We start from the raw sequence: 24,522 nt of genomic DNA, 5'->3' as shown, positions 1-24,522 counted from the left end.
TAGGATTTTGTGACTATGGTTTTCTCCGTCTCTCTTTCTCTCCCTTATGCTTGTATGACTGCCATATCGTACATAAACGAAGCTAGGGTTTTCCGACGCCAACGCTAGGGTTTTCTGTCGGATCTGCTGGTACGATGGTCGCCAACAAGGGTACGGATGGTCGGAGTTTTGAACGGAGGGTGAAGGGTAACAGTTTCCGACTTGGTGTTGGTAGAGGGAGTGACGAACGCCGTCGGTGGTCCAATGACGGTGGTGGTCCGATGACTGTGGCGGTATGATGATGATGATGGTGGCCCGACATGTGATAGGGTGGACCGATGATGGTGTGTATTTGTGCGTAAATGAGTGGGTTAAAGGCATGATTTAAAAAAGAATTATTTAAAAGCATATTTGTTATTTTAAGGTGGAAGTGGACCAAAACCACAAAAATAATGTCAATCATCGGGACCTACTACACAAACACAAGGTATTCAAAATTATATTGCTGATACACCACCAATTTATTTTGGATCAAATTCATATAAGTTTGACAACCACACACCATTTTTGCAATTTTGTCTTAAAATTTAAATAGAACATTATTTTTGTCTTTGTTTATCAATTTTATCTCATATTAAGTGTCTAGAAATGCATGATCAAATGACAGTCAAACATAATGACTTGTTGTATTCGTTTCATAGAATCTTGAACAATCAATACGATTCCTCTTTCTATAAATTACAACAATCACAACCAAAACTCCCTTTTAAATCTAATTGAAACCCTCTTAACTCAAGCAACTTTCGAGAGCTACATTTGAGTTCATGTTATTGAAAAAAAAAAGACCGATGAAAACATCTTCATATAAATTATTAAAAAAATAGAATAATAATTTTAGTTTTTAACAACAATTATATATACCTAACCTACAAAACCTCAACCGCTTCCTTGTCTTTGTTCTTCTTGGGCCTCCCAGTTTGCTTCGCATCTTTACCCATCAAAAACTTCATAGCTTTCTCCAAAGTTATGTCATTAGGATTCGTGTTCTGTGCCCATATTCAAACACTTACACAATCAAAACCCTAAATCCTAAATAAAAGAATAATTAAATGTTTTGATTTTGGATGTGAAGATATTAACATAACATAAACATACCTTTGGTACTGGTGCTTGTGTACGTCTATGTTTTACTGACAATCCATGTCTTGCAAGCTTCAGTACCACTGGTAAACCATCATCTGGATGTTTTCCCTAAAATATATACGAATTTAATAATATTAATTCAGTAATTACAATATAAATTTTAGATATAAAAAAAAATGTGAATTCAGATAACAAAAACATACCAAAGTGATGGGGTAACGCAGCAACTGAAGAGCATCTTCCAAAGTAATAGAAGTAACATCTGAAATCTGATCATCACATTACAAGAGAAATTATAAGCCAACAAAACTTTATATATACGACACAAAAACAAATATATAAATATATAAAAATATAATATACCTGGGAGACAGAAGCTCGTTTAGGTAAGTGTCCCTTTTTGTCTTCACCAAGCTGAACATAATGACCATATGGACCATCCTTCAATAGAATCTTCATCCATCCATAACATAACATAACATAACATAACATAACAAAACACCAAATATAATTAAACAAACTATGTGATTGTGTCGCACATAAAAAATTACATTAAGAAAACAAAAAGATATAAACCTTTTCATTAGAGGTAGGATGCACTCCAAGAACCTTGGGCTCCTCTACAGCTCGACTATTTTCTGGGCTTGAATCATCCTCATCATCACCATATAGTGTCTTAGCAATATACCTTTATAAATCATTTACATATTATCAACTTTTTTAACAAAAGAAAAACAATAAATTGGCAAACTTACTTGCACTGAGGATGTTGATCACAACCAATGAAATAACCAGCACCAAATCGACTTACTTTAAAAATCAAAGTACCCTCTCTACAACTTGGACACAATCTACTTTGATCAGGAAGAGAAGCAAACAAAAAATCACCAAATGTTTTCTCCAACATCTTCTCCACTTGATGAATATGAACACTACTAGCACGTTCACAATACTTACTAAATCTTGTCCAATAATCTCTAAGCAACCCTTTCCATTCAGTCAAACCCCCCGAAACATTATCCAATTCAGTCTCCATATCAGCTGTAAAACTATAATCAGTAACCTCAGAGAAATGATGAAACAAAAAAGCAGACACCATACGCCCACGAAACTCTGGATACAACACTCTGCTTTTCACTGTCATGTAATTTCTATCTTTCAATACTTTAATTGTTGTTGCATATGTAGAAGGTCTCCCAATTCCAAGCTCCTCCATCTTTTTTACCAAACTACCCTCCGAGTAACGCGATGGAGCTTGAGTGTAATGTTGTTTCGGTTCTAATTCTCCAAGACTCATTGAATCCCCGGATTTTAGATTGTCAAGAATCTCAAAATGCCCATTTTGCCCTTCGTGTTCGTCTTCATTGTTCCTAATTATCCTACTCTCAATATCCTTATATACAGCTTGGAAACCAAGGAAATCCAATTTTGAGCTTGAGGCTCGAAAAATAATCGAGCTGTTTGAGTTTCCTATATCGATTTGTATTTGTTCTGTAACAGAAGGTTCCATTTGACATGAAATTGAACGACACCAAATTAAAGTGTATAATTTTAATGAATCTTCATCAAGAATTGTGGAGAGCATAGAGGGGAGTCTTGTTATATCTGTGGGCCTAATCGCTTCATGGGCTTCTTGGGCGTTTTTGACTTTTTTGAAAAACTTTCGGGGGGTATTCGGGATGTATTTTTTCCCGTATCTTTCTGTAACAAATGATCTGATGTCATCAACAGCGGTATCCGACATGTGTAATCCATCGGTTCTCATGTACGTAATCAACCCTGCTGAATTCCCATCTGGCAACTTTACCCCCTCGTATAGCTTTTGTGCAAGTTTCATGGTGTATGCTGATGGAAAGTGTAGTTTGCTTGCAGAATCTTGTTGGAGGGTAGATGTTATGTAAGGAGGTGGTGATATTCTTTTGTAGTTTTTTTTACTTGTTCCAACCACTTCAAACTCTGAAGATTTGATCATGTTTTCAATAACATTTGCCTCTGTTTGAGAACCAATCGACATCTGGGTTAGCTTTTTGGAATCATAATGTGTTAAATGTGATGGGGTTTGACCATTTTGACTCTTGAAAACACCTTCAATTGACCAATACTCTTCCGGTTTAAACTTATCGATTTCGGTTTCCCGATCGCATATTAGAGCTAAAGCAACGGATTGGACCCGACCCGCGGATTGGCACCCGGGTAATTTTCTCCATAACAATGGAGAAATGTTGAATCCGATTAAATAATCGAGAGCTCTTCGTGCAAGATACGCGTGGACTAAATTGAAATCTATGTCTCGTGGGGCCCGCAAGGCTTCTTTGATGGACGATTCGGTAATTTCATTGAATACAACTCGGGCAATATTTATGTCTTCTGGCAACGCGTTTTGTTGTTGTAACATTTCAACAATGTGCCATGCGATTGCTTCACCTTCTCGATCAGGGTCTGATGCAAGAATCAGATTTTGGGTTCTGAAAAAGAAAAAAAAAATCAAGTTTATTTTATTTTGTGAGAGGATAAGAATTAGGGTTCATAGTTCATAGTCATACTCTGCTAATGCAACTTTAATGCTCTTGAGATGAGTCCATGCAGCAGAAGGAACCTCCCAAACCATGCTGAAGTCATCTTCTGGTCTTACAGATCCTGACCTTGCAGCTAAGTCTCTTACATGACCATAACTTGGAATGACTTCAAACATATCCCCAAGATACCCCTGAATCACTTTTGCCTTTGTCATAGACTCCACCACCACTACAGATTTACCAGAGGGAGGATATAGGGGTCTTATTGTCCTATTATTCTTCACACTTGTCATGGTTTTTGGCTTTGAAGCTACTTCACTCACATTTGAGATTTCCACTGTGTCATTAGATTTGGCTTGTGTTTTAGGTTTTCTTTTGCGGGTTTTACTTGTTGTAGTTGTCTCTTTGGGTTGTTCCTCTTCCAAACTCACTTCAATAGTGGGCTTCCCATTTGGGGTAACCTGAAAATGTTAACACATTGTTAAAAAAGGGTACATTGGAGAATATAGAAACATATAAGTCTGCTCATGTACAAAGTTAGCTTTTAACTAACCTCTGAAGCAGAAGCCAACTCGTCATTTTTGGATGACTTTGACTTCTTTGACCGAGAAACTTTTTTAGAACTTGCTTGTGGTTGTGGAGGTGGTTCCTCAGAAGCAACAGCAGACTTCTCTTGACTTTTCTTGACTTTGGGAGTCGGTTTCTTTTTCGCTTTTGTTTTAGGCAACTGGCTTTCATTGTCAACAAGATTCACTTCTATTTTGCCATCTTCAACAGGTGAATCTTTTAAAGCAAGTATATCATCTTTTTTAACAGCTTTTATAGATTTAGTGGATGTTCTTCCTCCAACTTCTAATGGCTTCTTGTGAGTCAATCTCTTAGTTTGTTTCCAATGTTTATTGAATGAAAGGAAGGATGTGGTTTTCCTTCTTCCTTCTCCATCACATGCATCATTTTTAGGTATTACTGCTCTTGGAATTTGAGAGAAATGTCTATAGGGTGCAAAGATACCAAAGCCACCATTCATTAAACCATAATTAATTGTACTCATTGGTCGAATAGGGGGGGCAATTCTTGATAGTGGCTGAATGGAGAAGGTAGAGTAAGACTGATTAGTGTGGCTTCTGAAAGAAAAATAGGGTTTTTGAGGTTTCAAGCTTGGAGCTTTAGCATGTCTACCATTAAAGATGCAAGATACTGTCACCCTTTTTAAACCAACTTCCAAAAGTCTCTCACATGTATGACCACTTCCAAATGACGAACAGCCAGAGAAACTATGTAATGCCTTGCTCTGAAGATTGAAATAAGTATGACAAAATTAGCTCAAATAAAATGACTATAAATCATCTTGCAACCAATCATTGGAGAAAACAGGTTGTATTGTAAAATTTGTCATTGAAAAGCTGCTATTGACTTGAGTTAATCAAGGCATAATCCAAACTAGTTGAGGAAAACAAATCTATAACCATTGGAGGTTTAAATGAAAATGGGACATTTTCTGTTTTCTGTGTATTAGGCTTCATACAACAGGGGGGTCTTACAAATAAACAACTTGAAATAAAAACACCTATGTTTAAAGAAAACACAAAGCTTTTATGTGATTGTACTATCAAACAGTTGTCAATTGGTTTTCTTATTCTTTCTTGATGGTGTCAAAAAACGTTATCTCCATATGTTTCTTGGGTACTCAGAATGCATTTGTGAATTGTAATCGTTAAAACAAAAATGAACGACACTGCAGAAAGCAGGGGAAACTTCACCATGATCGCCTCCACCAATGAAGTGGTAGAGAAATTTCTTAACCAAGACTGAAAACTCAAAGACGTGGCGGTGGTTGTGGAATTGGCGACGAACAAACTTTTGTGAAGCTGTAGGACGAGTGTCGTTAACCCATTCGATGAAATGTCTCAAACACCAAAACTTTGCTCTGTATCCGAACAAAAACCTAACGCAAACACACAGCATTTCTTCAATTACACAACTCAAAATGCGAATTGCAATTGAAAATAGCTCCAAAGGATTCATCTTTTTTGCGTAATTTTCTCCTCTCTCTTCCTATCACTTCCCAAAATAAGTCCTTTCTATATAGATAATCTTAACGAAATGCTTTTCACAAAGAAAACAAGATAGAAAACAAGGTAAAGCGATATAAAGCGAAACGAGGAACTCACCATTGATGCGGATTGCTGAAGGGGTAATTATTTTAGCTCCACATGATAACGAGTATCGCTATAATCTTACACACGCACACAACTGAGGAGATGTTTGCCTGTTTGGAGGTGAAGTAAAAGAGCAGGCATTGGCGGCATGAAATGGTGAGGTTTTGATGGGCGCAGAGGTTTTAGGGCCCCTAACAGCCCAGAAGCCTAAACTCAAATACTCAAATCGAAATGGTTCGTCTATGTTTTGGACCGATGTTCAAGTGGTCTTTTTTTTTTTTATGAGTTCATTGATATTCTTTGTTGGGATTTTGATACCGATTAAAGACTTTCTTTGGGCACCAAATTATGAAATAGAATCACAAAATAATATTGCATTGAAGAAATGTAAGTAACAAGTTATTAAAATAGGTTTTTTTTCGGGGAAACTGCAATAAAGTCCCTATATATTGGTCTCATAATCGATTTAGTCCCTACATATTTTTTTTATTCAATTAAGTTTCAAATACCGGTAATCGTATTCAATTTAACCCTTTGACCCGACAACAGGTCATCCAACTTTCAAAAATTACATTTTTGGCCCAGATTTTAAAATTTATTACAAATTTGGTCCAAAATTTACACTTTTGGCCCAGATTTTAAATTTTGTTACAAATTTGGTCCAAACTTTACCCTTTTTGCCCAAATTTTAGAATTTTATTATGAATTCATCCTAACTTTAGTTTTTTTACAACTTTTTTTCTCAAAAAATTGTTTCTAATATGTTTTTTCCTTATAAAATAATATTTATACAAAAAAAAACGTATTTTCATATAAAAATCTTATACTTTCTATATAAAATTTTTTGTATATGAAATATCTAGTTATAAAAATATGTATTTATTAAGTATATAAATATATACAAATCCGCTTATAAAAAAATGTATACAAAAACGTATTTCACAAAAAAATATATACAAACACCTATTACCTTTATATATATATATATATATATATATATATATATATATATATATGTCAGTATTGTAAAAATCTCGATTAGGTCCCGATTAAAAACGTATTTGAATAGTTTTTTATATAATACGTGTTTTTATCTATATGCACACAAATAGGTGTGTATCTATATTTTTTTAATAAAATCGTGTTTGTTTATATTTTTTTATAAAAACGTGTTTGAATAATTTTTTATATAATACGTGTTTGTATACATTTTATAAAATTATGTTTGTATACATTTTATAAAAAACGTGTTTGAATAAATTTTTTATATAATACGTGTTTGTATATATTTCATAAAATCGTGTTGGTATACATTTTATAAAATATATACAAACACGTATTATATAAAAAATTATTCAAACACGTTTTTATAAAAAAAAAATGTAAACAAACACAATTTTATAAAAAAAATATAGATAAAATAGGTGTTTGTATACATTTTTTTTTTGTAAAATACGTTTTTGTATACATTTTTTTATAAAAACGGATTTGTATATATTTATATACTTAATAAATACCTATTTTTATAAATAGATATTTCATATACAAAAACTTTTAAAAAAAGTTTTTATATAGAAAATATAAGATTTTTATATGAAAATACGTTTTTTTGTATAAATATGATTTTATAAAGAAAAAACAATTATTTGAGAAAAAAATTTGTAAAAAAAAAACTAAAGTTAGGCTGAATTTATAATAAAATTCTAAAATTTGGGCAAAAAGGGTAAAGTTTGGACCAAATTTGTAACAAAATTTAAAATATTGGCCAAAAGTGTAAAATTTGGACCAAATTTGTAATAAATTTTGAAATCTGGGCCAAAAATGTAATTTTTGAAAGTTGGATGACCTGTTGACTGGGTCAAAGGGTTAAATTGAATACGATTACCGGTATTTGGGACTTAAGTGAATAAAAAAAATATATAGAGACTAAATCGATTATGAGGGCAATATGTAGGGACTTTATTGCAGTTTTCCCTTTTTTGTTGTGTAAAAATTGAAAACTTAATCAGATTATATTGACAAATAAAGAAAATTTTATTATTTATAAATATACTTTACTCAAGGAATATCGTTAAATAAATTACACATAGCATTTTTATGTAATCTAAAATATATAATCTATGTAAACATTATCGTATATGTGATTAGAACTCTTTTTTTTAAATAAAGTTTGAAATTCATTATGAAACTAATTTGCATATAAGGTGCCTTAAACATCTAGGTATTTAAACGATTAAGAAGCTTAGCGTTGAAAATTATACGAGAGCATAACAAATGTATAAGAGACAAACTATGTAAAGTGTAAGATTATTTCAAATAAAATATCAAATAATCTTCTAAAAATCCCATAAGCTCCTCGTTTTCCAAGATATCACTAGGTAACGCTACTAACATGAACACATATTAAAATAGTATGTTATGTATGAAAAAACTAGTCAGTGATATAGGATTAGACAAAATGTAGTGATATAGGATTAGACAAAATGTAGCGAATACAATTCAACAAAAGGCCACAACCCCTTTTATTAAAAAATAAATAAATAATAACTCATTTAAAACTTCCTTGAAATCAAGTTGGGGAAAATCATTGTAAATAATTTTACAATGAAAGTACATTGTTATAAACATTAAAAATTCAAAACAACCGTCAAAGAAACATTGTAATATGGAGCTTGAAGTTCAAGGGAATTCAATGAGTGAGTTGTATACCTTTATAACCTCATAATTCTGTGTGTTTTAAGTTGCAATTATGGTATCTAGTCCATTTTGATTGCAATCCATGAGTCACGCATGGTAATTTGGTGAATATGTGTTCTATAGACTCAATGGACTTCTATATGGATGTTTGGAGGGAAAACGACTTATGTGAGTAGTTAGTTATTGTCTTTGTATTCATTTGGTCATTTTCCTTTTTTTGTATCTGATTAACCATTAAAATTATTGTAGGTGTTCATAGAAACCACTGAAACCGGCTATTGAAGGTTTCCGACAATTTCTTATCTCCGGCGACTCCCCGGTCGTCTTCTTCGGCGAGCCTCCGAAAAAATGAGTTTTCCGACGGATCCTTGGGTCTCGGCTGAAACCGGCTATCTGGATGTTGTTTTGGTGTTGGTTGTTTATTTCGAAGATAGGAACCATTGGGATCTTTTCTTATGTTAATGAAAGTGTTTCAACTTTTATTTTAATATATATATATATATATATATATATATATATATATATATATACCTTAATAAGCATTTAGTATATTTTGCTGAATTTTAAGAGGTACAAATCTTTACTACATATTTACAATCATTTTATGCATTGAAAAATATCCGATCAATATTTGACAAAGTCAAGAAACCTCTTAACGCCTCTTACAATGCTTTATTGTTTTGACGTGGCTCATTATCTTATCCCAACATGCCCCCATATCTCGGTAGTTATGTTCATTGTTCATATAAAGACACAATCGTATAGAAGCTCCCCGTCACTCCTTCACATTGATCTGGCATGGCTCTTTCTAGAAACCCTAGTCGTCGACCTTTATCTCCCATCTTCCCGTGGTAGAATTTTGAAAACCTTAGCGTCCCTCCTTCAAGTCTCCGCCATCATCACCACACCCCACCATCTTTGCTTCAGCCGCCCACTGCCACCACACCACCATCACCTTCACATATTTTCCCTCTCTCTTACATGTCACCTCCAGTGTCTCCACCAGTTCACCATCTATCATCACCCATCGCCCTTATACATCGTCATCCTCACAGTCTCTTCCATCTAATACCATCACCGCTTTCACCCCAAATACCCGATGCCACACCATCACCGCCATCACCACATCTACTCACTTCACCACCGTCACCACCGACAGGAAAACCCATGAACCACCGGTCTCTCTTAGTCTTCAGGTAAAAAAAATTGTTACTATTCTTCAAGATTTAAACCCAAAACTTCCCATTTTTCCTTTTCTCATTCAACTTTTGATGATTTTTGGAGGTTTCCGAATTTCTGTTCTTTAAGGCTGCATTTTGAAGAAGAAGTAGATCAGGTTTGGGCTTCTTTTTTACTTTTCCCTCTCCATTGTATAGAAAACCTCAGTTTGGGTATTTTGTTTGCTGAAATTTGATTGTGTTGAGTGGGGCTTTTTAAGGTTTAAAACTCAATCAAGTATTCTAAGATTGTGCTTGGTCTTTATCTCAGCCTTATGTTCGTGTTCTCTTTATTTTTCTTACCCACCTTCAAAATTGTTCTATCTATTCGTTAAGAACCCAGAAAAATACACCGCCATCGAACCACTTACCGCCACCATCGCAGAAAACCCATCATGCCAGTCGTCGCCGCCTACCACCACCTTCGTAATCTCCATCAGTGACCACGGGTACTCTCGAAAGCATCTTCAACATATTTATTTATATTTTTTGTTTTTTTTTCTGCTTGATAGAGAGCACTCGCCTAAATCAATTCTCGAGGGTTACAGTGATATGTTATTGAACATGATGAAAAGGTATGTATATTTGGTAGTTTTTATAGATTGTAATTATAATTTTCAAGCAATCAAATATACTCATTCAAATCATAACAATAAATATTGAAGGAATAAAGGTGATTTGTTACTTCACCTATCGATGATTTAGGTATTTAATCATCACCTTCATCAGCCATCGTCCCAACAATCAAAACCATATCCATCAACAAAGGAAACCACCACCACTCTCCTCCTTCTATCTTCCCTAACCAACAGCCTTCACACCACACACCACTCCCCTATATACCGTTGGACAAGTTACCACCTCACACCACTCCCCCTCATTCTGCCATTAACCATAACGCGTAACACCACTCACACTCAACATCACCCTCACCACCACTCACACTAAACATCCTCATCACATCTCACTCTCAAGAAAAAGACCCTGATTGAATGGCAGGTGGCTAAAAATAGTTAAATCGGCTCCAAAAAAGATTAAAATTGGCCAATTTTAATCTAAACTTCAGGTACCATCTTTATCCCATATAAATTTTATTGTTACAGTGGTTCATTGGATTAATTCCTAACTACAGGTGTTGTAACTGAGAACTCTATCTATCTCTCACTCTCGATGCATCTATACTTCACTCTGTTTTCTATGATTTAATGCCTTCTGGATACTGCTTCCTTTTATTTTGTTTAAACTGAAAGATGGAAAATTTGAAGGTGTTTTCCAATGTATTTTTATCTTAGGTACCATTCCTAGGGTTTCTACCATCCCAGGCCAACCACGAGCTCAAATAGTATGTGATATATGGGAGTGAATCCTCACTCTATGTATCTCATCTCCATGTATTATATCTATAATATATTATACAGATTTTGAATTTGTAGACAAATTGGTTGTTATACAGATCTAGGGTTTGTTTTTATGACTATTTCAAGTGTTGGAGCGGAAATGATTATGTTTCAAACAAATGGATCATGGTGCGAAATGGGGTAACTTGAAGCATTGGGTTTTATACAGATTGAATTCATTTTTGGGATATTCATGACCAATGTTGGTTCAATATCTACTTAGTTTATGTAAGTTAACTTCAAGGTTCATATTTTGCTTATTATTGTTAAATCGTGATGACATCTGCTGATTCTTCTTTTAATATCTTCCAGATAACTGCATAAGGAAGCTTCATATCCTTCTGATCATTTTAATGATCTTAAAGAGATGGTTGTTGCTCTTAAAGAGATGTTTGTTTCATCTCCCAAGGAAACTTGTGAATTCTCTGAATAAATCTTCTAGAAAGTTGAACAGTATGTGTTCTTGATTTGTTCTAGAGATATTTTTATCTTTATACAATTTAAATGGCTTGCTAATGTTACAAACGTTCTTGCTGTTATTGGTATACAATAGACTAATTGAAAACAAGAAGAGACAGAAGCAATGCTAGCCAATAAGTTGGGGAGCTCCGGATGATGACAAAGATGGACATGGTGGCTTTATATCACTTGAAAGTATTTCTTAAACCTAATTTGTTTTCTTAACTTCAATGTATAATTTTCTCACTTTATAATAATATTTTTGTGATTATCCATGTAATCTTTGTCCCTTTTTATCATGTCTCTTTTTATATAGGAAAACATCACTGATCAAATTTTATGTTCTAAGAGGAGATGTATGAAATGGTCACACAGTTGTTCAGGTAGTGGGGTTTAAATATGGATATGCAAAAATTATTCTGTATTTTGAAAAGGGGAAAGCATAAGCTGCAAAAAGGGGAAAGCTTAAACTGCAGTTTGTTGATATGTATTATGGTGTAAATTTCACATTGGTTAGTAGATTCATAATTGCCATTTAGTGGATAAGTTGATTTTTAATTTAACCCCAGTTTTTGAAGAAATTAAAGAAACAAATTAGTCAATACCTACATGGGCATTTCTGTCTTTTGTTAGTTTGAAGAAATCACTTCTTTCTCGAAAGAAAATGATAAAACATTGCAATTTCGGAAGCAAGATCTTTCTGGTCATTCCTTTGCTAATATTTCTTGACTATTTAATGATTTTTTAGTTTTCTTTATGATGATATATGATCCCACTGAGCTTTCTTTTACGCTAAGTATTTGGCCTTAAAAGTGTTAAGTATTACGATTTGGACTCTAACATCTGAGGCAAATGTTCTGGTTTTGAAAGTTCTTGGCTTTAGTTCTAATTTTCATTTCATTGTATGTGTAGGAAGAAGATCGAGGATGTTCCACATTATCTATTTTGTACTATATATGTTGCATCAATATGATTTTAAACATGTTTTGATTTTTATGATGTCGCACTTCCTAAAGTATAGGAAGATGGTATACTTGGATGGGGTAAATGAAATAAGATCTTGTTCCACGCTGGCTGTTGCATATTTCCTTGCATTAAGGAGGTGCATCTGAATTGATGGGTTTGTGTTTGTTGTTTGTGTATGTGTTTGAGTGTAAATATGAGAAAGTGTAACCATTTTTTTTATTATGTAATATTTTTAAGAAAAAGTCTTTTGTACATAATTAAATTGTTTAGTACATACCTATTAAGAAAATGTCGTTTGTATGTAACGGGTTGGAAAGAGCAAACTATATTTTACAAACATTTTTTGTTTGATGTAAAAGACGAAACTAAAAGGTCAGTCAAATTTAAGTTTGTTTTTTAATAAATAAATTGGGTATGAAAGTAACTAAAGTATAAATTCTTATATATATTAAATTACATTTTTTATAATAAAAAAATGATTAGATTGCAATAACATCCCTATAGTATAATAAAAATTATCGTTCAAGTCAAATCTTCTAAAAACTAGACAACACACGTTTCAATTTATTGTGACAAATGTTTTTATGCTATTACCCTTTAAAATCAATTCGATTAATTGGTTATTTGCTATATATCTTAAGTTTTTTAGGATAAAATGTTAGAAAATTTGTTGGCTTTTGTGAAATTTCTTTATATGTTGAAAAATTGCTGGTTTTTGTGAGATTTCATTATTTTTAATCAAAAATGTGTTTGCTATGCCACCACTCTTATTGATAATTGGTTAGATGTAAATTATTTGTGCAAAATAACTAATCGTCTCTAAAAACTAATTTAAGAAAAAAATTATTTGCACCCGTCGCTTAGCGCGGGTAAACAGCTAGTATATATATATATATATATATATATATATATATATATATATATATATATATATATATATATATATATATATATAATAGAAGTGTGCTCACGCAAAGCAGCAGCGATAAATAACTTTTTTTGTGAAATTAAATATTACTTATGTAATAAAAAAACACCACTTTTAAATAAAATATTTATATTTAGACCTTACATTTATATTTTCAGTTTATACATTTGATGTAAATTAATTATTATCGGTGTCAAGTTAAAGAAATTTAAATTAATTTATATATATAAAGTTAATATTTTAAAATTGTCATTTTGCCTCAAATTAAATTACTTAATAACCTTTCTTAATTCAAGTTTTCAAACTTTTGACAAGTATTAATGATTTATTTATGCATAATTGATTTGTACAAAAAAATTTGTATCTTATACCTTTTAAAAATAAAAATATAATTTGATATGATTTATTATATAGTATAAGATATATTAATTACCAAAGTGGTTTCCTCTCACATATTTATTATTCATTTGGTATTCTATTTCCACATCAAAATGATTAAATCAAATCACTTTACAAAATTTTCATCATATAATACAATATGAAAAATAAACTTCATTTTGGAAATAGTGATTTTACTTTCGGTCATAGTAATTTTTTATATTTACATTTTTTCTACTCGAGAAATTTTGATCTAACATTTTTCAACCTTCATAAATTCAAAATTAAATTACTAATATTTTATACATTACGATTTTAGTCTCTACCATGTGTTAAATTTACATTTGTTTGTATCTTACATGACCTTTTTATTATTTCCGTTTTTATTAATTTCCATAAGAAAAACTTTCAAAACTTATTTTTATTTGTCTCCTCCATGCAAATTGTTTGAATCAAACTTGATTTTGATACTTGGTCTACTTGATATAGTACAATCGTCACCGACCTCTATATGCATAATTGACATTTGTGAATCACATTCGGTATACAAATTTCAAGGAGTTACCCACACATTAAAGTTATGTTTTCCTTGCATAACTTTTTTTATATATATTTTTCGTTTTTTATTAATTGCGAATGTGTTCTCTGCCGCAACGTGCGGTGTGACAAATACTAGTTATCTTTTAAATAACAGTTAATAATTTTATTGTTTAATGATCTTCATAAGAACATTAAAATGTTTCTTAAAATGATCCGGATTCAAAATTACATAAGGCCTAATTCTACATTTTAGGACTATGCTAGTTAAGAAGTGAAAGATTATTACAGACTCAGTCAGAAATACACAACTAAACAATATTTTATAGAAATCTGAAACCCGATACGGATTAAGAGAAAACTAGATCGGATACCTTAATCTGACCCTATTGGATTAAGGTAAGTTTCATAAAAAAAAATTGTTATAACGGATTTCGTTCATTTTAAAAAAACAGGTACAATCCGATCTGGTTTTACCCAAAATCGATTTCATCACATTGGAAAGAAAAAAACATTTAGAGCGGTTCTAAATCTGATATATATACACGTTCAATTATGAATTTATTTGGTTGATCCAAAACCAATTATAACTAGTTAAATACTCATTTTTTTATTGTTCAAAAAGGATAAAAAGCGTCATAACATGACAAATAGCGGTCTATAGAGCTTAGTTGTTTTTCCATAGAGTAAGAATGTTAAAAATTATTACTATTTCATAAAACTGAGCTTATTGTAATTTTCATATAGTCAATGCGCGTGTTCGACACAGAGCGTTTGAGAGCTTCTAACTTCTAGCGTTTGACAAAGCGCTCCGTTTTGAACATAAAGTCATATTTGGCACTACAAGTGTCTAGCGTTTAGTTTAAACTAACGTTCCAAATTCAAATGCTACTTCATGTAGCGTTTAACAAAAATGTTACTAGTTAGAAGCTACCTGTTACAAGCTACTCGCTAGCAACTATTTTTGTCGAACATACTCAATATCTTGAAATTGTTTCTCAAACTTCATTTTGAAATTATAAAGTTCAAGAGGTTACACATTCAAAAACTTAAATAATTAAATCATTGTGAAAATCGGGAACCATTAGCAATATTGAATCATTGAAAATTCATACATCATACGTCTACAAACTATCCATAACATTAGAGTAAAAGAAATCATAATTGCGAAAACATGAGGAGGGGAAAAATGTTGTGTCATCACGCCAGAACCTTCCCTTTCGTTCCGGAAGCACCTGAAACCATAAACATAACTGTAAGCACAAAGTTTAGTGAGCTTCCCCAAAATACCACATACAACATACACATAAATATAACAGTACGTGGTTGTGTCGAGTCCGTGTCCACCCCCGATTCCGTATCAACCCCGAGTCCATAATGACTCCATATAATAACACGTAGTTGTGTCGAGTCCGTGTCCACCCCCGATTCCGTATCAACCCCGAGTCCATAATGACTCCATATAACCCCGAGTCCATGATGACTCCAAGCCCATATTGGATCCATGCATATAACATATAATCATACTAATAACAGTCGCATAAACACATACATCCTACATATACGCAATCAATGGGCTGGCATCGGTGCCTTCGACCCACCAGTGTGGTGAGAAGACTCACCTTTCAGAAAATGCTCAACTGCTAATGCTCTCATTGATAGAATATTGCTGCTACGCACCACCTATTCAGTCATACCAAATAAACCCTTAGCTCTTCTTCCAAACCATGGGTTTGACCAAAAGTCAAATCAAGCCAAAAGTTAAGGGTCAAAGTCAAAGGTCAAAGTTGACTTTAGTCAACCGCCACGTCGTGACCACCTATGGCGACGTCGTGGCCTTCTAGTAACAGCCAAACGCAATTTTCTCCACCTCCATGTCGTGACGACCTATTATGCCGTGGGAACAGGTTTTTTAGCAGCTTAATGAATTAAGTTTTTTTCTTCGATCATAAGGGCTCCAAATTTCAAATTTGGTCCGAAACAAAGTCTAGAAGGATAAAGTTTACAACTTTACCCGTTAAGACCACCCAAAAGGTCAAAATCTCAAACCCTAGTTTCAAATGAGCTAAATAAGACACGACTTTCCCCATTAAGCACTTATTCCAAAAAGTCTCTAGCTCATTTACTCCATAACAGATTCTAATATCAAATCCAACATAAAAGTTGGTGCTTTATAGACATGCATGTCTAATGCATGTCTTAAAGCCATAATGAGCCAAAATGAGGGGTTTTCCATGGAAATCGCATGCATGGTTCAAAACCCTACAAAAATCCAGATCCAAACCAATAGTTATATCAAATATCCCATAGATTCATAAAGTTGCCAACTTTATGAGATCCTAACACTCTAATCCACATAAAAATGAAGATTTAGGGACAAAACATAAGATCTAGCAACATAACATGATAAAATCGAGTCTTGGATACTTACAAAGGTCTAGAATATTGTGAACACAAAGGATGAGGACTAGCTTGCTGAATCTTAGTTCACTTCTTATTCTTTCTTTCTTCCAAGGCTTCAAGTAACACCTGAAGACTCAAAATAAGAGAGGGGATGATTTAGGGTTTCTCAGATCTCAAAGAGACTGATGGAGGCTGAGGGTGAGCAAACCCTAGCCTCCTCATTCTTTACATAGGGAGCAAAACCTGAAAAATAGGGTTTCTCACTTGCCAGCTGCCACGCCATGGCTTATTCTGCCACGTCATGGCGGCTTACAAGAAATGTGCGGGCTGCACTTAACTTTCCACGTTATGGTGCCTCCCCACCATGTCGTGGCAACCCTTAAAATGCCAAAATTGAATATATATATATATATATATATATATATATATATAAAGTACCTCAGGATTCGGGTGTTACAACTCCCCCTACTAGAATCATACTTCGTCCTTGAACTCTGTCACTACAAATAACTTGAGGTAATTCTTTCTCATCTCGACCTCCGGCTCCCACGTCCACTCAGAACCCCTCCGATGTTGCCACTGCACCTTTACCAAGTTCACCAATTTATTGTGCAAAGTTTTTGTCTTTCTGTCAAGAATCATAATCGGCCTCTCTACATAATTCATGCGCTCATCGACATGAATGTCATCCAAGGGAATCATCGCAGTATCATTGGCTAAACACTTCCATAACTAAGAGACATGGAAAGTGTTGTGGATCTGACTGAGCTCATCAGGAAAATCCAGTCGGTATGCAACCTTCCCTACTCGAGCGATAATCCTAAAAGGACCGATGACCTGGGGGCCTAGCTTCCCCCGCTTTCGAAATCGGATGACACCCTTCCAAGGAGACACCTTCAAAAGCACCAAATCCCCCACCTGTAACTCGAGATCCGAACGACGTCAATCGGTATAACTCTTTTTTCAACTTTGAGCGATCCGCAACCTGTCACGCACCTGTTGTATCTATTGAGTTTTATGTACTCTAACATCCCTATGGTGCACATACAATCCTAATGCTTTGAATCTAAGTTTTCTCTAATTATACATGCAATATTCATTTTCCAAAGCATGAAGCCTAACTAGCATGTAAAGGTGATATTTAAATCATAAAAAACTAGTTAGAAGATTACCTCTTATTTGTAGCTTGTAGTTCTTGGCCTTTCAAGAGATTAGCACCTCAAGTGTGATGCCTCAAACGGTTCACAAGACACCATGAACAAAGGATGAATATGAGAGAAAAGTTATGAAGCTCAAATCGGCTAGGCTTACACCTTAGGAGGCTTGGGGCCGATTTTGCAAGCTTAGGGGTTCAATATATAGTTTGGAATTCCTAGGGTTTCAACTTGTAAACCCTAATTCACTTGGGCCTTTAATCCATTAACTCATTAGCCTTATGGACTAACACTTCATGGACTCTAACATACACTTACTCCATCACTAATCAATCATGAATCATTGGCCCAAACTATATGTATCACTGATTTACATAATCAGTCCCCGTTAATTTAATTAGTCTCTTTTGATCACTAAATTAATTCCAAATTAATTCTTGATAAATATTAATTAAATAATATGAATTCTCAATTAATATATTATACTTGTAATATATTAATAAATCACAAATAACTTCTTTCTCAAATATCTATCCTATCAAATTGTTTTGGTGAATGCAACCCGAAATGGATCATGCTACTCTCGGGTCAAGTACATACCAATTATAGTTATGGGCTTAGACACCTAATCCAACAGTCTCCCACTTGGATAAGTCTAATAACTATAACTGCAAGTACAACTTGAAAAACCGACTAGCAATCGTAGCTCTTAAAAGCTGTTGTCGAACTCTGACGCGTCCATTAGATAAGGGATCATATATTCCTCCATTTTAGATATCGTATGGACATGAGACATGGAATATAATCATTCTCTTTGTCCATGTGTTGTTTCCCGATTTCCGATTTATGACGACCGACTAATTTAACAAATGAAATCAGTCCAGGCTTGACCAAGCGCTTAGGGTTGTCATCACTAAATCATCAAGGGGCCCACAGATATCGCTTTTATCCCTCTTAGGGTGAAAGGAACGGATAAACTTCGACTTATATGCTTGCTCTATTTTACTTATCAAGTCACACATAACAATATGTTTTATAACACCAATTTACTGGTGTGTTTACATATCATCAATGTGCAACCGACTTGTAAACTGCAACTATATGTCTCCGTTTCAAGAATATAAGATATTATCGTCTCACTAATCACTCGTGATAAAATCCATGAAGTGATTCAGATGATCGTGGGTTTAATCCAATACTCAAATCTTATTATAGGAGTACTCATGAATACTGTAGCAAACTTGTGTTATGTCTAACACTTAGACAATCTACAGACGGATTCATGACAGTCTTGCCTCAATACCTACTTCCAAAGTATGATCGACTGTGGATGGTTTGAATAATCTTATTATTCGGAAGTCAAAACATTCGAAGTGAAACACAAGAATAATTGAATCTAATATGGTCTCAAAACTTTTGAATATGAATAAAACACCTTTTATTTAATCACCATATTGATTACACATTATTCATTGTATAATGTGTCGATTAGTCAACTTAACACTTGAATCAAAACAATAGTTATCCCATGCTACGAGCATGCACACTATGTTTACCTATGGTCTTTTCTTTGTGAAATAGATCAATAGAAGACATTTCCAATGAAACTCATTTCCCAATTCCAAATATTTATCACAAGTGTTAGATTCTAAACTATCATGCACTGATTCCTTTTGTAATGTCATGGTACGTCACAGAGACTTTGCCAACGATATTACAAAACTTTCCACTGGATATTGAATCAAACAATTCCAAGGAAGTGAAGTCTCAAATTCAAAGTACATTCCTTTGAACATCTTTCTTGCATAAAGGTTTCTAACCTACACATAGATTCTAAATATCCAACTCCCTTTATGAAAACATTTCCATATTTTCCATATGACAATGTATTATTAATAGAATTCTGTCTATTCATAATAATGTCAATATGGTCCATCCATTACTATACTTCTAACTGTCCTTAAGCAACCAATCCTTTGTGAACCTTAGATTGTCCTTGACAGTTGTTTAACCACTTTTGTGACATCCCCTAATTTCTCGGCCAGAAAAGACCGATTTAATTTATGCTTTTTAAAATAAAATCAGAGAAATCTTTTTAAAAGATGTTGCGGAATTTGTTCCCAAAACAAAACATGATAAAAGTTTGTCAAAACCTTTCTTTAAGAAATATAAAATTTCCTTTTATAACAAAACCTCGGGATGTCATGTTCCGATACAGATCAAAAGCATAAACAAGACATTATAAGCCTTACAACAGTTATTTATAACTACTGGCCTATAATCCAAAAATCACTCATCATCATCATCCGACTATGCTCGGGGTCCACTACCTGTAATCATAAAAAGCTGAGTGAGTCAGGCTTGGAAGCCTGGTGAGCATATAGAGTTTTCAACCCACAATAAATAAATTTATTGTACTTAAACATCAATCAATCAACCAAATTACCCCAACCCCATTATCTTATTTATTTCTTAAGGGTTTACCCTAAGAATCAACTATCACTCCTTCCTAAGGATTCATCCTAAGGAATAGACACAAGGTCACACCATCACCAGGGTTTATACAATAGGGGCTAAATTCATAGCTCTTATTTATTGACATTATTATTGACAGTATTCACCCCTGTCATACATGTCAATGGGTTTTTAGAGTACTCCAAATGAACATATAGTTCATTACACCTACAGGTTGCGGGCCTGCTAGTGTTCCATAGAGCATCTAGAATAGTCCATGGTTGTCATCCCTACTCTGCTGAATGACGGGGGCCAACATTTTGGGTAAGTGATTCTCTCAAATTTCACCACTAACCCTCAACTCATGATCAATATTACTGATCATCTCCTTTATCCAACTCACCTTTCATCACACCCACTATTTCATCAACCCATGTTTTACCCAACATTTTTCGTAGATAAAAATACATATACAGTTTAAATTATTTAAAAACCTGTATAAATCATTCCTTCAACACCCATCTCAAATAAACAAACAATATATATTCACACAACACGTATTTTATGTAAAATACTTCATATCTATGTATAAGGTGAAAGTAACTACACACTCATCTGATTTAATGAAAATCGGGCAGCAATTCGTTTCCTAAAACGATCGTTCTTAATAAAACCGGGAGTTTTATTGAGAAACCGGGCTCTACGAAGGGTCGGGCTTCAAAACCGAAAAGATAAATTTTTTGGGCTTCTCGGGCACTTCGTGGCGTATTCCGGGGGTTATAATTGATACCGGGGCTTCGAGGGAAGTTGAAATGAAAGAAATATTGAAAAAAGGGCTAAAAATGACAAGTTTTCAAAGTTTACCCGGGAGGTCTCGCACCCTCCTATTTATAGGGCCGAGCCTCCTGATCCAACGGCTGAGAAGAATTCACGCATCGCAGATCCGAGGGCTCGCAGGGAAGGCTCGCACGTGGGCTCGCACATGGCTGCGCATGCGAGGGCCTCGCTGGAGGCTTCTGATTGGACCGCTTCGGACAGCTGGTGCGACACGCGTCGGGGTGAGGTAAGGCGGCTTCGGATGGAGGAGTCACCTGGCACGCGTCGGACCCTCGTCTGCACACGCGTCACTCCTCGGATGCTTCCACGACTTCGGTGACTCATCAGAATTTCGGACACGTGGCACCTGCGAGGCGAGGACACGTGGCTAAAGTCCACCTATGCGAAATTCCTCGGTTTTGGGGATTTTTTATCGTTTTTCGTGCCAAAACTTATGAAATCCATAACTTTCGCATACGAGCTCCGTTTTTGACGTTCTTTATATGCACGCGTAGGTAAAATTACGGTCTACAACTTCCGTTTAGACTTCGTCGGCTAATTTTGACTTTAATTTTTACATGATTATTTTTAACAAACTGGGACAGGAAATCCGTTAAAAATTCATAACTTCTTCATCCGACGTCCGTTTTCGTCAGACTTTTTACCATTGTGCTACTAATGACGAGACCTTCGATTCTCGTTTAGGTCGTGTCGGCTAAAAATCACTCGATCTAAAATTCGAGTTTTTAGCTGTCTACAGCTAAGCTAAAACTTCGAAAAATCATAACTTCCTCATACGAAGTCAGATTTGGGCGTTCTTTTTATCGAACTTCTCGGTTTAACGAATACTACGAGTTTCGTTTAGATTACTAAGGCTAAAAAGTAGTTTATCGAAAACTCACTTTTTACGACATTCAGCACCGTGCCGGTTTATCGCGAAACTTCGACAGATCATAACTTCTTCGTTATAACTCGGATTTCGGCATTCTTTATATATCCGTAATCCTTGTCACGCCCACTACAAGTTTCTTAATAGATATCGGCTTTATCTAAAATTTAATTTTTGACGCTCATTTTTATTCTTAATTAATTAAACCCTAATAATTCAGCATAAAACACATAATTCACATAATATTCACATAATTCCTTTTCATTTCTTCAAAATGAGTCACAAAGGTTAACCTAGACTATCATGTCAATATTAATGCCTAGCCTAGAAACACGGGCATTACAACTTTAGTCATATCCGCCTCTAGTCCTTTTTCCCTCTTAATGCCCTAAGCATTTGGAAAATTAGAACACGTGAATATTATAGCATATGCAATCGATCCTATATCCGAAGCATATGGGACACGATTCATAATGTCTTACATAAAGACATGATACTTGATCAATCTTTTGCTATAATAGTCCCATATAGAATTCCGAATGTTGAAATATTTCAACATGGTATTCATATATATCCATGACTAATTTTGATTAATACTTCAATCTAAACTTTTAGATTCGGAATAAAGTATAAGTATCCTTTCCCTTACTATAGCGAGACAACTTTTCAACCTTTGCAACTTTGCAAATTAGAGCTTTGTTTCCTATAAATAGTATTGCTAACTCGTAACACTTACCATTATAATTATGCTCCCACTAGCATAACAATTATTTTGTTACTAGCATAACATTTATGCTCCCACTAGCTTTAACATATATCCAAAATCAGCTGGACTTCTAGAAATCAATACTTTATTGACTTTCTTACCAAAGTTCAGATTTATGATACTAGATGCTTCGATAAGCCTTTATCTAAGCTCATACACCTTTTATTAGAAAGCCCATATGTGTGTCTAAACCATTTCTCACAATTCGAACTATGAAGAGGGATGTCGTAATCATAATCAAACGAATGCAAATATCATAATTGCTAACTCTTTAAAATCTACTTAGTGAAAGCGTTTCCCCAAAATCATTTTCATGAATTGGAGAGAAACCTTACCACTTAGATTTAATGGTGTATGTGTTCCTATCCATGTGAATCTGTCATTTCCAACCATTAACATAAGACAAGGTCTAAGACAAATTCAAACTCATATGAATTGAACTTGCTCAATCTTAATTTCTTACCACTGGGCAACACAAGGGCCTACCATGTTTTCCAAGTTGCTTAGTAGCTCATCCTTACTGATCAATGAACTTTCACTGATCAAGGTCCTTCGCCTTATGCAAACAATTGAGAACTCATAGAACTCACATGCATAGTCAACTTTTAACTGGAATAGGCATAGAAACAAGAATATGTCAACACGATAGGTTACAAACCTCAAGTCGTGAGCTAGTGATACACAATAGGTTTATTCTTTATTAGTTCCTGAAACTTTTCAAGATCTTTTAGACTCCTACTGACTTCTTGACATATAAGATTCTCTTGTTAAGAAACACTCCTTGACAAACACATATTCAAGAGTTAGTGCGGATTCTTATCAAGGAAAAACACTTCATACAATTGGTCTTAGTTGATCTTTGTCTTAAATACATCACAACTACCAGTTCTAAATGTGTTATAAACCTACTTAAGATATGTCACTCAAGGAACAATCTTGGAGTATGACTCTAAGACTTGATTTTGGAAGGAAGTATGATTCACCTTTTTGATTTAACCATTTGAACAATTCCCGATTCCTCTTCTTAGCCATACAAGTGCACTAAGGTGTCCTTAGAGGATCAGTTGTGATATGGTTTTCATAATCATTAAGATGATCATAAAACACGATACTAAAGTATTCTCCTTTCCTTTCAGATTGGAGAAACTTTTATCTTTCTTCCTAATTGATTCTTCTTATTCATTCTGCTATACATCGAAACTTTTCAATGATTCATAATTATACTTAATCTTGCAAGCATAATCATATTTACTAAACTTTTAGTAAATCATGACGAATAGTCTTATCGTTCTTTGTGGTGAACCTGATTAGTGCACAATAATGTGTACTAGATCCCCTAGTCCTTCACTTGACTCACACCTAAATGTGAACAAGGAATTAGTCTTAATTTCCCAAAGATGAAGGTTCGCATTCATCATACAATACTAGTTGCATGATTCCAAGTTTCTGTCCAATTGAAAATTGGTGATGAGAATCTTTCCTTTTTTGGTAAATTTAGATGGTTTTATTTATTATAGAGTTTATAGTTTTCACAGATGTCATTACAAGGAAATATAAAATAAGATAAAATCAAATTTTTCTTTATTTATAAAATTGCGGAAAATCTTGTCCTTACTATGCAAGTACATATGAAAACTATGTTTCTAAATATTCCTAAGCAATCT

The 24,522-nt window shown here is 34.0% G+C and overlaps 1 protein-coding gene and 1 long non-coding RNA gene across 7 annotated transcripts; one reads left to right on the top strand and one right to left on the bottom strand.

Annotated features, from left to right (window-relative positions):
* Nucleotides 1–822: 822 nt before the first annotated feature.
* LOC145105637 (DNA topoisomerase, type IA, core) lies at nt 823–5,970 on the bottom strand. 2 transcript variants are annotated; one of them, XM_079042724.1, is made up of 10 exons: nt 5,810–5,970; nt 5,399–5,583; nt 4,192–4,929; nt 3,666–4,099; nt 1,878–3,587; nt 1,699–1,810; nt 1,486–1,575; nt 1,326–1,391; nt 1,135–1,230; nt 823–1,025 (listed from the first exon to the last, which is right to left on the bottom strand). In XM_079042724.1, exons 2-10 carry the CDS (start codon nt 5,399–5,401, stop codon nt 906–908), a joined length of 3,369 nt encoding a protein of 1,122 aa, XP_078898850.1. In that variant the 5' UTR covers nt 5,402–5,583; nt 5,810–5,970; the 3' UTR covers nt 823–905. The 2 variants fall into 2 exon arrangements, with proteins under 2 accessions (XP_078898850.1, XP_078898849.1); XM_079042723.1 differs by lacking the exon at nt 5,399–5,583 and having other exon boundaries at nt 5,810–5,969.
* A 3,269-nt stretch (nt 5,971–9,239) lies between these two features.
* LOC145105634 (uncharacterized) lies at nt 9,240–12,775 on the top strand. 5 transcript variants are annotated; one of them, XR_013707379.1, is made up of 7 exons: nt 9,240–9,690; nt 9,779–10,777; nt 11,004–11,053; nt 11,165–11,336; nt 11,421–11,561; nt 11,662–11,762; nt 11,884–12,278. It is a non-coding gene; the product is annotated as an uncharacterized LOC145105634 (long non-coding RNA). The 5 variants fall into 5 exon arrangements; XR_013707376.1 differs by adding an exon at nt 12,480–12,775 and having other exon boundaries at nt 9,779–11,336; nt 11,884–11,950; XR_013707375.1 differs by having other exon boundaries at nt 9,779–10,286; nt 10,377–11,336.
* The last annotated feature ends 11,747 nt before the right edge of the window (nt 12,776–24,522 follow it).

The sequence above is a fragment of the Lactuca virosa genome, chromosome 4 (assembly GCF_052849685.1).
Source record: "Lactuca virosa cultivar CGN04683 chromosome 4, Lactuca_virosa_CGN04683_v6, whole genome shotgun sequence".
NCBI lineage: Eukaryota > Viridiplantae > Streptophyta > Magnoliopsida > Asterales > Asteraceae > Lactuca > Lactuca virosa.
Note: the sequence above shows the minus strand (reverse complement) of the source record. Positions and strands in the feature narration are given on the sequence as shown.

Bases quoted from the DNA above. Each gene is read 5' to 3' on its own strand.
- LOC145105637 (XM_079042724.1), bottom strand. The intron at 4,100-4,191 runs GTTAGTTAAAAG...TAACATTTTCAG, and splicing joins AGTTGGCTTCTGCTTCAGAG to GTTACCCCAAATGGGAAGCC. The intron at 1,026-1,134 runs GTATGTTTATGT...ATATGGGCACAG, and splicing joins CACAAGCACCAGTACCAAAG to AACACGAATCCTAATGACAT.